The sequence below is a fragment of the Larus michahellis genome, chromosome 11 (assembly GCF_964199755.1).
Source record: "Larus michahellis chromosome 11, bLarMic1.1, whole genome shotgun sequence".
Lineage (NCBI taxonomy): Eukaryota > Metazoa > Chordata > Aves > Charadriiformes > Laridae > Larus > Larus michahellis.
In genome coordinates, this window is record NC_133906.1 from 12,781,609 (window position 1) to 12,795,739 (window position 14,131).

The 14,131-nt window shown below is 41.9% G+C and overlaps 1 protein-coding gene across 3 annotated transcripts in view; it reads left to right on the forward strand.

Moving 5' to 3' along the window:
• NR3C1 (nuclear receptor subfamily 3 group C member 1) overlaps nt 1-14,131 on the forward strand; it is a 67,358-nt gene that overhangs the window by 35,189 nt on the left and 18,038 nt on the right. For all 3 annotated transcript variants that reach the window (XM_074603557.1, XM_074603555.1, XM_074603556.1), the window contains exons 3-4: nt 5,671-5,834; nt 9,885-10,001. In XM_074603557.1, the coding sequence (XP_074459658.1) occupies nt 5,671-5,834; nt 9,885-10,001 (281 nt within the window). The remainder of the gene's footprint in view (nt 1-5,670; nt 5,835-9,884; nt 10,002-14,131) is intronic.

Below are 14,131 nucleotides of genomic sequence, written 5' to 3' on the forward strand. Positions count from 1 at the left end.
TAGAAGATAAGAATGAGGCCCAGATGGCAATGGCATTGAAAATTGTTTCTTTACTGTTAGTGTGGTGATACTCCTTCCACAGAGAAGTAACTGGCTTTTTGGGAATACGTCGGTTGGGTCCTGACGTGGCTTCCGCTGGAGAAGCAGGACTGACGGTGTGCCGTGTGTTGTGAGGGAATGCGACTCGCGTGTGTGAAGCATTACATTAGAAGTAGGTGCCAAATGAATAGTCTTATCAAAAGACTAGTCTCAATAAATACAGTCAAATTCTGAGCCATTTCTTCCAACCCGAGCCACGCTGCATCCATTGCTGCTCTCAGAGTTGGCACTTGGACACGAACAGCATTTTCTTACAGGTTTTTAGGAGCCAGTTGCAAGTGTTCTGTTTTTGTAATTTATAATAGCACCAGGGAATAGCTTAGCTGTCTGTATGGCTGAAAAAAACATTATTATGCATTTCCCCTGAACTTTTCTTCAGGGTAGATTGCTTTTAAAAGGTGGGAATTGCCAAGGTGACAGCAGCTTCTTTGCCTGGCAGCCCCCAGGTTTCCCGAGGTGCTGCTTCTCCTGTTCTGTAGCTTGCAGCCGTTTTCCTTAAATGCAGTTAGCTTTTAAATTATTGACCGAGTTCTCTTCTCATTGCATGTGTGTAACTTGCTATAGGTGCTACTTTATTTTGCATTTTAAAAAAGCTTACCCTTCAGCAGAAGAGTGCTGGGGCTGGGCATGGTCTTGGACAAAATCGATTGAGGCTGATCGTCCTGAGCTTTCCTTTGGTGGTAAAGAGTTGTCAGTTGTAGACTGTAAAGGACTAATAATTTTAGTTGTTGAAAGTATTCATCTCTTCATTATCTCACTAGAGATTTTTTTGCTTAATAATGTAAAGTAACAGGAAGGGGTTTAAATAATGTTAGAATGTTAGGAAGTTCACCATACGGGAGGGAGCGTGCGTATGCTGTGTTGTGTGGCGGAGGATGGATGTTGTCACGGTAAAGGCAGAAGAAAGAGAAAGAGGAAGAAGCAAATGTTTCGGTCAGTAATGAACAACTGCGCTGGAGGAAGGTTTCTTCAGAGGAGGGAATAAGGATCTGCCACATCTTGGAATCATCGAATTGTCTAGGTTGGAAGGAACCTTTAAGATCATCGAGTCCATCCTTCTGCAGGGCAGTTTCTGGCGGGTCACGGGGCTCTTTGCTGGTTGCCTGTTCCTGGGCTCCTGCTGGCACCGCATGGCACTGGAGGGACTGGCTCGCCTGGGCCCTGGCCACCGGCCTCCGTGGGCGGACAACGTGACCCACCGTGGACGGGGACCCCGAGAAAGGAAAACTTCACACAGCCATAAAGGTTACCACACCCGACTTTATTAAGGTTTGAACCTTGAGCCTGGTTTGAAAATCTCTGGTAAATGATTAACACAGAAATGGCTGAGGTTAAACAACTTGGTTTCTGCAGGGCCCATTACTGTGGCTGCATCTTCTTGAAGTCTTTCCACTGTACCCCCGTATGTTTCCTTGACTGGAAACAATAAATCTATCTATACAAATGAATAAAATTAGATTATATATAAATAGTTTCTGAAAGTACATGGGAATGGAGCTTAGTACCCGTAAACAAATAACACCTTGCCCTCCCAAAATGAAATTTGAAGTTTTGACAAATTTGGAACCCTTAAAATTTGATTTTTTTTCTCATCTCTGCTTCTTGACTTTTTCTTTTATTTAGATAAGAATCATAGTTTATTAGGGTTTTGTTGAGTTTAAAAACATTTCTGCAAATAACTGAACAGTAACTTTTTTATTGTTAGATTATCTCGGAGTATTAACTTCCCTCCCTCACCTCTTCCTTAGGAAGTGGTTGTTTGTCTTTTTTGCTGTATAGAACTTTATAGGCAAAAGACTTATATTGAAGCTCAAGCTGCTTTGGTGTAGCTCTTGCAGGAGCCCTGATGCACTGTAATCCCTCCTGTTCTCCATGTTTTAGACAAGCAAAATGGTGTTTTACACAAGCAGGGGACTGTCAGTGCTTGGCAGCTCTCCACACAGTTAGTAAATATTGGCCTTATCTGATAGAGCCAGGCTTGAAAAGATACGCCAGAAGCCCAGATTAGATTGCTGGCTACTGCTTTATTAATCAATGTAATAATTTATTTTTAGTTTTGTAAGTCATATCATCTGTTTTCTTTCTCATATTACATTTTCTGTGGCACTGGTACAGAAAATGAGCCCTGTTTAAAAATTAAAGGTGATTGAAAAGTTTCAGTGGAATATGTTTGGCGCTGCCGTAGTTTCTGTGACAGTTGATGAATGTTTCCTTAGGAATGCTTTTGTCAGAAATTTGTAAGGTAGAGAGTTTAATTTTTGTATCTAAATTAGCTGTCTTCAAAACTCTGCATAGAAAGATGTTTCGATCTTTTTCTGGGTTTAATCATTTTAATGAATTGAAGTTCTCAAGTTATTCCTTATTTAAAATCATAGGCTCACAGACTATATTTCAATGTTTAAACTGAGACTTTTAGTATACGAAAAGGAGCTACTGGGCCTAAAATGTTAGAGAAAATAAGGCAACTTACTGCAGCTTTTGACTGGCCAATGATTACTGTTTTTAATAGGAGGGGTTGTTTGGTTTTGAGGTAAGTGTTGGGTTTTTGTTTGGGGTTTGTTTTTCTTTTTTTGCATATGACACTACAAAGTGGAGAAACAATTTAATTCTTTTTCCAAGTGGATCCGTAAGTAATGGATCGGGGGGGGCAAGAGGAAAAACTACACAAGGAAAAAAACCAACCTGAACTAAGCAACAGAAGAAAGTACTAGAGGTATCGTACGTAAGGAAGCAAAGCTTTGCAGTTAAAATAATTCGTCTAATTAGAGAGGAACGCTGTGAGGGAGCACAGAACCAAGTAGGGGTTCTCAAGGCTGGGGTTGCCCTCTCGTCTCTGGATCCCTGCTGGAATCCTGGTGGGAAGCAGACCTGCCCCTCAGCCAGGAGCAGGCGGGGGACTCGGGGAACCGCTCGGGCAGTGGTGGGGTTGGTCTGTGCTTCCCCACAGCCTGAAGGGTGCGGAGACTTCACCTCTGAGCACGGAGCGAAGCTGAGATGTGCTGGCAAGTGCAGGAGCACCCAAACCGTGATGGGTGTTGAACACGGGCACCAGTTCCAGCCGCGTGGCGGGGAAGGAGCTGGGTGTCGCTGGGTGCAAAGCACAGCCCCGGTGACTTGAGGTGTGGCGTGTCTTCCGTCAAAGCGCGTGCCGGATCTCCAGCTGTGTGTTAAGGCGGCAGGTTTCTGAAAAGGCTGGTTTGTATGAACCAAATCCCATCACGCACAGCTTTGTGATAGGAGGCAGAAGTAGATTTGAATACTCAGCTTTCTTAACATGAGGTTTCTTGTCCTGCAAACCCACAGCCATTAGCCTCGATTAGCCGATTTCTTCATCGGAGGAGATGGGGCCACGCGAACGGCAGCTTCCGTCGTTACAGGATTCATTCCTAGAGCAACTCTGCTCTGAGGGAGGCAGACATGCTTTGGAGAAATTAGGATGAGCCTGTAACTAACGACGCGTATTTGTAAGGACATCAAATAAATGTAACTGGGTTGAATTACATTCTACCATTACTTGGATGTCGAGTGCTGAATTGTGCAACCTTAATATTTTACTATAGCTTTCTGCTCTTTAAAAGAAGACGAATTAATTAGAAAACACAGAAAAGCCATCATATGGATCATAAACTATCAGTGACGGCCACTTAAGTTGACAGACTGGCTGATGATGGTTGTCAGCCTCTTTGTGCAGTGACAGAGTAGAAATGTTGCAGTATTTCACAAATATTTTCTGAACGCAAAGGAGCGATGTGATAAATCTGAGGTTTTTTCCAAGTTCTGGGAAGAAGCGTTCTTTCCTGGGTGGGTTTTTTTTTTCCCTCCCTTTTTTCCTCAAGGTTGACTCACTCTGCTTCATTCCCGCTGTGAGCCTTTCCTGCTGAAGCCTTCCCACCACCTGTGTTCTGGTCTTATTCTTCTCTCCTTCTTCCCACAGCTCTTCCAGCATGTTCGAGCTGTTGCTCTGTTCTTGTCCGTGTTTTACTTTCCTCTGCTCTAGCTTAGGCGCGGGGTATCTCCTCCCCTCACTCATCGCAGGCTCTGGTTTTTAGAGGGGTCTACACATACCTTAGGTCTTTGCTTGCCTGTATTGTCTCATGTTTTTCCCTAACACAAGTAATTTTCATTTTTCTCTCCCGCCTGGTTCCATATTTGTTGAAGTGTGGACTTCGTTGACATGTTTATTCAGGTTTGATTGTTATCCCTCTGCATTTGAGCGGTAGGATTCCTGCTCCTTGTGTCTGCTTTTATTATCTCCCTCCCTCCCAGTATGAGCAGACGCGGCAGCAGAAGTCCTTGGAACTGTGGGACAGACCGTTTCTCCATTGCTGGCTGGGGATGGGGCCTAGGGAGGTGACCTCTTCAACAGCAAAGCCTCCCGGGTGCTGGAGTGTTGCAGTTTGGGCTGGAATTTAAGGTTTTTGTGAATGTTTGAGAATTATGAGTTTTTTTAAATTGTGTGACCAAATCTGGTCAGACTTTCTTGAGGAGAGGGAAAGGAGTTTCCATGCAAACGCCAGCCCATGCACCGGTGTTAAGCCCACAGTAGGGAGCGTGGACGTTCTGGGGAGTTTCTGAGTAAATGCACCAAAGTCTTTAACAAAGTGTTATTTTCTAACATCATCCAGAAAGTGTCTGGAAAACTGGTGGACAAAATTTTCTCAGAATCACTTTAAGTCATGCATACAAGTATAGAAAATGCATTTTAAAAGCTTAAAACTTTGTGAAAATACATTCAACAAAATGCGCCTTATAGCAGGAGGTGTCGAGGCAGCCTGGGACAGGGAGTGCGTCGGGTTTGGGCCGTGTTGTTTACGCGTGCTGAATGAGATCAGCCTCTGAACTGGGGCACAACCGCTGGGGGTTCAGCCCGTATGATTAGAAGCAGCTCGAAGGTGATTACGATAGATTGGGTTTTGCTCTATGTTAAAGAGCTAACCCTTCATTTGTAGATGGCCTGTATACAGGCCAGGTTTTACATAGGAAAGCCATGTCAGATCCTGAAATTAGGAATAGATATTCTTTTCCTAAAATGCCAGGGTGAAATGATCATTTATTACTGTAAATATATGTCAATATATGGCTTCATTTGCGCAGCTTCTTGCATAATAGTATCCCAGTGGAGAACTCTGTGATGATGCTGGAAAGGAAGCTCTTGCAGGACTCGCTGCCGAGTGCAGGGAATGTGACAGTAATGAAAACAATTCCCTTCCTATAGCAGGGAATGTGACAGTAATGAAAACAATATGGAATAAGCACATGTTTTAAGAGTCAATTTTAAAGGCTAGGGTAATTGTGCAAGAAACTTGGCTTCAGAGATGTGTCAGGGAAGCAATCTTGACCTAGTCAAGTAGGCAGTGAAAAATCCATACAGCTGTACAAAATTCATTGGTTAACTGTTTCAGAGCCTAGTGAACCCTGTCTGCAGAACCGCACCCTCTTTGAGGATAAGGGCAATCTATTTATATATATATCTATCTATATAAAATCTATTTATTTCTTGCAGTTCCAAATATTATGTTTGCCAGTATCCCAGAGATCTTAATTAATTAGTATTTTTATGCCTTTTTTTAGCCCTGGAATGAGATCAGATGTAAGCTCTTCTCCATCCACAACCTCAGCAACTACGGGACCACCTCCCAAGCTTTGTCTTGTTTGCTCCGATGAGGCCTCTGGGTGTCATTATGGTGTTCTTACTTGCGGCAGCTGCAAAGTGTTCTTCAAAAGAGCTGTGGAAGGTAAGACGTGTTCCGATGAATTTGCTGTTTAAAAATATAAAATCCATGTACATATCATCCGCATCCAAACCCAGTCTATTTAATCTTACTGTAATCCTTGTTTTTGCTAGAAACCTACTGGAAAATCCCATCCATTATATCACTGATCTTTTCATAGTAAATAACATTGATAATGGTGTATTATCTGAAGCATAGATTCCATTTACATTTATAAAATGCTCCCATTCACTCACAGTGTAAAAGGATGCATTGTTGTCTTGGCTTTTTGTTTTCTTTTGTTGTCTTTCACTGTTGTTTTTGTTTATTTGTCTTATTTATATACAAATCATTGTCTGTGTGCATTAGGTTTGTAAAGTTTGTGATTTTTAAGTTTAGTGTTAGCTGTTTTCTGTGTAAAACTGTACATGAAACTTGATAAATCTATTGTGTGCGAGGTTATGATAGTTTTACAAGTTTTCCTGTAAGCAGTATTGGTTAAATTCCATACGTGCCTATGTGTGTTACTTGCAGGGGTAACTAGGTAACAGGAACATGTGTGTGGTTTTGGATCATTGAGATTTCTCTCTAATCACAAGAAGAAAATCATTCTGGAAAATAGAGATGATGAAAAACTAAACGTGAATCTGTAGTGTGTATAGCAGAATAAGTAATCTCTGATTTTTGGGCTGCATAAGTAGCCATTGTGTAATGAACTGGGCTGTAGCTCAGTGTCTGACTCCTCGCTTGCAGGATGAGAGAGATGCAGAAGAGTTATATTGATAATATACTGAGTACATTCTCAGCGTCTCTGAAAGGAGAACGATGCTTTGAGTGTGAAATTATGTCGTTCTTAGTTACAACCCTACAGGGTTTCCTGCCTCATGCCTTCTTCATGCGGTTACTGGGTATTTTGAATTAGACTGTCCTGTTTTGCTAACATTTTTGCAAGTTGGGTTTCACTGGAGAAGGGGAAAGGCTGTTTGGACAAAGATAAGCCACCATTCAGTCTTTTGGAAGAAGCATGTTTTCCCAGTTCCCAGCTTACTGGATGCAATGGGGAGCTCCGTGGAAATGCAGAGCCTCTCGGAGGGATCCGAAAAGTCAAGTTCACGTTGCAGTTTTTGCTAGTCACAAGGGAAAGATGTCAGTTCTGTGGGAAGCTGAAGCTGTTTCTGAATATAACGAGACAAAATGAGCTCAAGTGCAAAGCATGGAGCTGCTCGGGCTCTCCGTGACTCCCAGCCGATCCTGTCTGCAGTTGCACTCCCATTTAGGGCCAGGCTCTTTATTTGAAGTAAATGATCATCTGTATCTTTACTTAAAATAAGGTCACTGGATGTCCCCCAGAAGTATTATATAGCAGCTGAATATATGTCATAGTGATGCTTTTGCTTGTCCTCAAGCTTTAACAAATCACAAAAGTATTGATACATGAAGAAATCAATGCAGTAATTCCTTTTGATCAGTGGTGCGACTTGCCGCATCTTATCAACTGTATTAATGGTAAAAATGGAAGCAGGCTTGTAGCTGAAAAATTGCAATAAATTGCTCAAGGTTTACCTCTGCTTTCATTTTTATTGTTCCACAGATTATCTCAACCTTAATCCTTCAGATTAGATATTGCAGATGTTTTCAGGAATTTTTCCAGGATCTGTTAGTTTCGGTATTCACTTTAAGAAACAAATAATTTACTTTTGTCTCTTATAGGCATTTTTCTTTTTAGGAACACATGTAAAAAGAATTTGTTTCTGCAGTATCCTTTTTATTAATAGCTGCCAGGCATCTGTTAGTGTACGGATCAAACTGGCTCTGCACATGGGTTACCCAGCCTTCAGCCTGAAACCCTTTTTTGTACCTTTGTCTAAACACATATACACTGTGACGGAAATAGTTACAGAAACTGAAAGTACCAATATTTAGAAAATCAATATAAAGTGTATTTCTTTCAACAAAGAGTAGAACTAGAGGAGAAGAGGAAGGATGAAGGTGTGGGACAGCAGCTGTATATTTATACACAGTTCTTCATGCAGACAAGGTCCTTCCTTCAGAATCCCAGGATGGCCAAAGCCATCTTGTTCTTATTTTCTTTATGGTACTTTAAAGCCCAGAGCCCTCATGATTCAGTTTCTCTGGTCCCAGAACCAACCCCGTTCACCTCCCAGCGTGTCCCCCTGCTGCCAGCCCAGCTCTTCCCCACTCCTCCCCCGCTTCCTCGCCGCGCTGCACATCCTCACACCTCCCCTCCCCAGATTCCCCCACCACCTCTGCCTCCCGCTCTGCTCCAGATTGTCCTCCTTCTTCAGCATTTTTAATTCCATCTACGAAACCCCTGCAATTTCTAACCTTTTTATACACCGGCGTGCTCAAATGAGCAGAGACTCATTCGGTCTCACGGTGCTTCAGAGCCCCAGGCACCTACTTGTGCTGTGGGTGCTGTGGCGGTAAAGTGTCCAGCCTGTCTGTAAAATGCTCCTGTTTGCCATAAATCCCCTTGGAAACATCTCCGTTTGCTCACTACCCGTTGTTAATAGTGTCTTGTTTGTGAAGTTTCTTTGTCTGGTTTTTGAAATACGTTCCTTTGTGCAACCGGCATCTTCTCTGGGCAGCAGTCAGACGTGAAGCAGAAGGTGGAGTCAGCTTCATTTCTCACAACATGTTCATGTGACAGGAAGGCTTTAATATAATGTAACACACAGAAATAGTGCAGCTTTCACCTGAAAAAGGCAAGAATAGGTAAGCAGTAGATACAAGAGATCGAACTACTTTCATGGAGATGAAGCTCTTCATTAGGGAAAAGAAAATGGAACAGCTCAGGGAAATGTGCACCGTGTGAAACCGTGGTCTCACTGAGCATCTCTGTGAGACATGAAGTTATGTCAGTTCATGGCTTGTATCTCCCGTGTGTGCATGTATATTCGTTGGATACATGTTAGTATGCTCATGGTAAGCAGAATCGTGAATCATGGATCTATTTTCTAACTTATCTTAAGCACAACGATGACACAGGGGTCAGTGAGGGTCCCTCTTCTTCAAATGAGAAAGGTGGGGAGTTCATTCAGAAAAACCTTCAGGGCTTCCTTGGAATATCGAGGAACTTGAAACGCTTCCCTGGAGAAGCCACAGAGTCATGGACTCTGCATACCCAAAATTTTCACAGCTGACTTGAGACAAATTCCTTAACCATGTGAGAAGGCTCTTAGGCTCTTTTTCTCTCTTTCTGTGAGAAGGCTCTTAGGCTCCATTGTTAATAACTCAGTATTTGGAAAACATGTTTGTTTCTCTCACTATTGTACTCTCAGGACTTGGAAATACAGTGTAGAAGCCTAGGTAGCAGCTTTCTGCCCTCGAAAGACATATCTGCGTTTTGATCCCTATCTGAGAGAAGGATATATCTTTTGGCAGTACCTTTTTTTACATTTATCTTGAGACAATTATAGCATTCAAATAATTAAGAATAGATACTACTCTTCTGTTGTTCTGCTCTGAACAGCTCAGAATACAGTTATTTTAGTTTACTAGCTCAAGTTACCGTATTTCTAGGGTCAGTTTTGCTCTGAATCTGTGAATCTATAAAAGTGTTAGAGCACTTGGTTTGTCCAGTTCAGACTCCGAGCTAAACAAGAGGAAGCTTCATGACTCTCAGAGTGATGAAAGGCTGTGTCTGTGTATCTGGAGAAATGTTGATATTTATACTTTCAAAATGTGTCCATGAATGTTATTTACATCTCTTGTGAAACTATTTAGGGAAATCAGAAACATGCTATAGAAGACAGCTTTGAGGAATGTAGGAGAAAAATAGTTGTAAATATAGAATTTGCCTGATGTTAACAAACAGAAAACAGTGTTTCTTCCTACATGTATTGGCTTTAGTGTCTAGATATGAGAAATCTGTTTGGTGTGTAGATACGTGAAATCATATGGGTACTGGTCTTAGTTTTGCAAGAAATAAGTACAGTAAGTAAAAATATTACATAGTCCCCAGATTCATAACATTGTGGAAAGAGTAAATGACTTCGTGTACTACTGTCATTGTAGAGCTTACAGTTATTTTGTTTGTCATTGTGAATACAGGGCAGCACAACTACCTGTGCGCTGGGAGGAACGATTGCATTATCGACAAAATTCGGAGGAAAAACTGTCCAGCGTGCCGCTACCGCAAATGTCTTCAGGCTGGCATGAACCTCGAAGGTAACTTCAAATGTTCAAATGCCCTTTTTATTTTTGAGTCCTAGTCAATAAAGGTCACGCTGCTTATGAAGCTAAGGCAATTATGTGAGCAGCACTTTAATATGTTAAAAATAAGTACTGCATTTTATGGCGTGTACGAGCAAGATTTTCTTTTACTCTAGAATTTCTCCTATACTTTCCTATCCGCACTCAGTTGCGCTGTCTCGCAGTATGTTCAGCAGAAGTGAGTCATACACACAAAACAGGGTTATTTTTTATTCCTGTCAGCACTTATATCTTGTTGCTGAATCTGAGAGAGCAGAACTCTAGAACTGTAGGGAAGGGCCTGCCCATCCTTACTCAGGAGAGGGACCTGACACTGAAGCCACAGATGAGAGGGAAAGCCCAGAGCCACACACCTAAAGTTGGAGTGGAGTTTATATCTTTAAACTGAAGAAAAGGAAATTATTTTTGTTCATGCTCTGGATTCCTCTTAAATGTCTGTCGGAATCTCTCTAGAAAAGATAGGTTAAATGAATAAATTTAAGTGTATCAACACGTATTTGTTCTCTACTAAGTCCTGGATGACTTAGAGGAACTGAAGAGCACATCAACTAGTGATCTAGCAGCAGTTGTAAAATGGCATAAAACATTTTTATTAGTGTCATCTACCTTTTATGCTTGATATTTTTTCCTTGAGCTGTAGAGATTAATATGGTACTTGCTAGCATAGTTATGGTGCTACTTGTATAATCACAATTGTCAGATAAAATAAAAATGTCAAAAATGTATTTGTCAGATACAAATATGAACTGAGTTTCATTTCAGTCAGTAATAATATCCTTTGGTAAAATGTAAGTGGTGAATTGTGTTAGAGAGAGACACAGTACACATACTGGAGTCTGCGTTAGCACCTCCTTTCTTCCCCTTCTGCTTCCAGCCTCTCTCAGGAGAGCAAATCACCAGGTTTTCTGCCCCACAGGTGGTTCTTTGTGCCCTTTCCTTTGGGGCAAAGGGGAAGCACCCAGCAGTCTGGGATCTCCCCCTCCTGTGCCATGCTTATGTGGGCATCCCCGGCTTCCCGGTGGGGGTGTGCAGGGAAGAGAGGAGGTTGCTGGTGGGTTTGTTGAGGTTATTGTGATCCGTGTGCAGGGGGTGAGGGTGCATCTCTTAACAGCCAAAATCTACAATAGTGGGTTCGAAAATAAATCCTTACAGTACATGAGGTTGACAACGAGCGTCTCCAAGGAGCTGAGCTTTTGGTTGAGCTTTTGGACGCTCCCTGTGGGCTGAACCTTCAGAGTTTAGAGATAATTGCAGGATCATCCCCCTGCCTGCTCTTGGTGTCCCAGGCGGAGAGACGCAGTGCCCTGCTGGGGCTGGTGTGGCCAGCGGCAAGTAGAGGTAACAGCAAAGACTAAAGAAAGTTTAGAATAATGCAAAAAGACACAGTTTTCATCTTGAGGTGGGAAAGAATACATTTTTTTTTGAGACATTTCTATTTTTTCTCTCCATAGTTGTTTTCAAAATGCATATATCATATTCATGTATTTATCTATATGAATGAAGCACCTTATTCTGTATATTACTGCAATAGTAATCCTTTCCTTTCCTGCATCAATTGATGTGAACTCGGGCTCTAGGAGGTGTCATTCAAGTTGCTGTTCTGCACCAGAGAAAATTGAAATTGAATGACGCCTGATACTTGCCACTTTTCCACATGTAGTTGGGAGCCCTTCCAACTCTAGTTTGTTTGCCTGAATTTTGGCACAGAGAATCCTAGTGAATAGTGACTTTTTGGAGGATGGATATTGTTATATAAGTTGCTGGGAAAAGGGGAGGGGGAGCTTTTGTGACGGAGGGGGGAAAGAGATCTAGAAACTCAGCCACGGGAAATGGAAGAACCCAAGGTAGTGTGAAGCAGTGAAAAACAAGCATGAGAACAAGGATTTATTGGACAGATCTGAACAGATGGTGAATTGGTCGTACAGAAGAACCCATAGAAAAGAAAACTGGAAGGCAGTTTAAAGCGCAGGAGAGACTGAAAAAGAGTTCCTTTTATCTTGGCTGTTTTAGAGTCACAGTTCAGGAATTACTCCTGCTTAAAACAGAATTAAATTTGCATACTTTTTAGACAGTAATTTCTTTTTGAAAAGTCATCAGGTGTATCCTCCGTGCATAAATACTGATTATAAGCAAATCGGTTAATGAATATCAAGAGATCAGAATATCCTAGTGTGTCGGTCTAGGGCCCCTCTCTCAGCCTTACTGGCTGGTTGCGTCTGCCCTGAATCTCTCCGGCCACATTTTGAATATCTCTCAGTTTATAATACCTGCAGTGAAGGTCACTGTGAGGTATGGGCTAGAAGAGTAACTTATTTTTAAATAAATAAATAAAATCTACCATGCAGTATTTTAATTCTTACCTGCTCTCGTGCTGAGACAAAAGTGTCTCCTTGTAGAGAAACATTTACTTGATAATTTTTTACTATAGTCTGGTTTAGCATCAGTCATGCCTTTGTCCCTGCTTAGCACCCTTTTCTGGAACTTTCTTGTTCCTATTGCATGGTTTTTCTGGGTTTAGGGGACGGGAAGAACACACAACTATCAAGCTGCAGGTACCAGAGATTTATACAGTAGAACGATGATATTTTATGCTATAGCCTTTATTTCTTTGGGTTCTCATTTCAGCTTTCACCATTAATTGACCCTAGGCATTCTGTTCTTTGGCACCCTTTCTCTTTCTGATGTGTTTGAAAAACAGATTTATTGTTACATTTTATGCCTGTAAAAAATCATATCATAATGCCTTTCCCTTTTTCACTGCATTTTATAGTTAAACTGTTGGCAGTTTATGGGTTTTTTTCCTCTCATCTTCATTTTGAATTTATTTCAGTTTTTTGAAGGATCTCTTTCTAATAACATTCACTGCCCTGCTCTGTGACTGCGGTGGGTTTAGTTGTGATAAATCCCGTTTTGGAAGGGAGGTGCGTGTTCTGCACGCCTCCCCCGCAGCGATGCCCTGCAGCGTGCTGGTGGGAAGGGTCCGTCACCCCAGGCCGGGGAGCTGCTGCCGGGCTCGGCTGCGTGTGGCGTGCGCCGGCCGGCGGGGATGTACAGCCTCGCTGGATGCCAGACTGCAGGGGGTTGGGGGAGAGGTTAGTTGTTTTAACAGGAAAAACTTGGATTATTTATTTCCATGCCAGATTTATCTGTATGGGTTATTTTCTGTAATTTACCCTAAAGAGCTTGTTTTAAATTTGTGGTATTTTTATATTTTAAAATAAATCGGAAAGAAATACATTATCTCAACCTTCTCTTTTTTTTTTCTTTTTTTTTTTTGTGAGTTATAACTATATATCTAAGTCAGGTCTAGTACCATAGCCTCATAAAAATTCTTGCACAATACCTTGTCTTATCATATAAATTTCTTTTGATTATAATTTTATGAGACTTTCTGGGCTGGGAATGCTCTGTGCCAGGTGTCTGCATTAAGCTGAAGGCATGTGCGTGTAAACTTAAGTCAAAGCAGTTGGTTTGCTTTTGAGAACAAGGATAATGGGGCAAAAAATGACAGAACGTTGAAAGGATTTTGGAGCAGCCATTTCAAAATTGACCTGAGAAAAACAAGAAGCTCTTTGCTCCAAGGAAATAACCGTGGCTGTTCCCCCATGGCAGCCTTGGCAGACGTGGCCAGTGTATGAGTCTTTGGGCAATGGCACTTTATACGAGGTCCGTAGAGGATTTCTGAGTGGTGGCAGTCAGTGCCTGGGGTCCCTGTCCCAGGGTTGGGGGGGATTTTCTGTGTCGTTAAGCTGCAGAGGTGGCGCGTTTCTGATGATGAGAGATTCTGAATAGGTCGGTAGAAACTTTGAATGTGAAACCACATTACGTGATGCTTTTATGTGCTACTGATTTGTCTCGGAAGTTCCCAACCAGAAATCAATTAATTAATTGAGACGCAGGAAAAGAACCGGGTTTTATTTTGGTCTCAGTTGAGCGCGCAGCATTCAGCGTAGCAGACTGCATCCAGGAGAGCCTAAAGCCAAGGAGGAGACTCCATTATTGACAATATGCTAATAAAATTGTTCCTCCAACTTTTTGTAGTTTACAGTTAACATCTCTGTGTGATGTTTTATTTATTTGGCGAA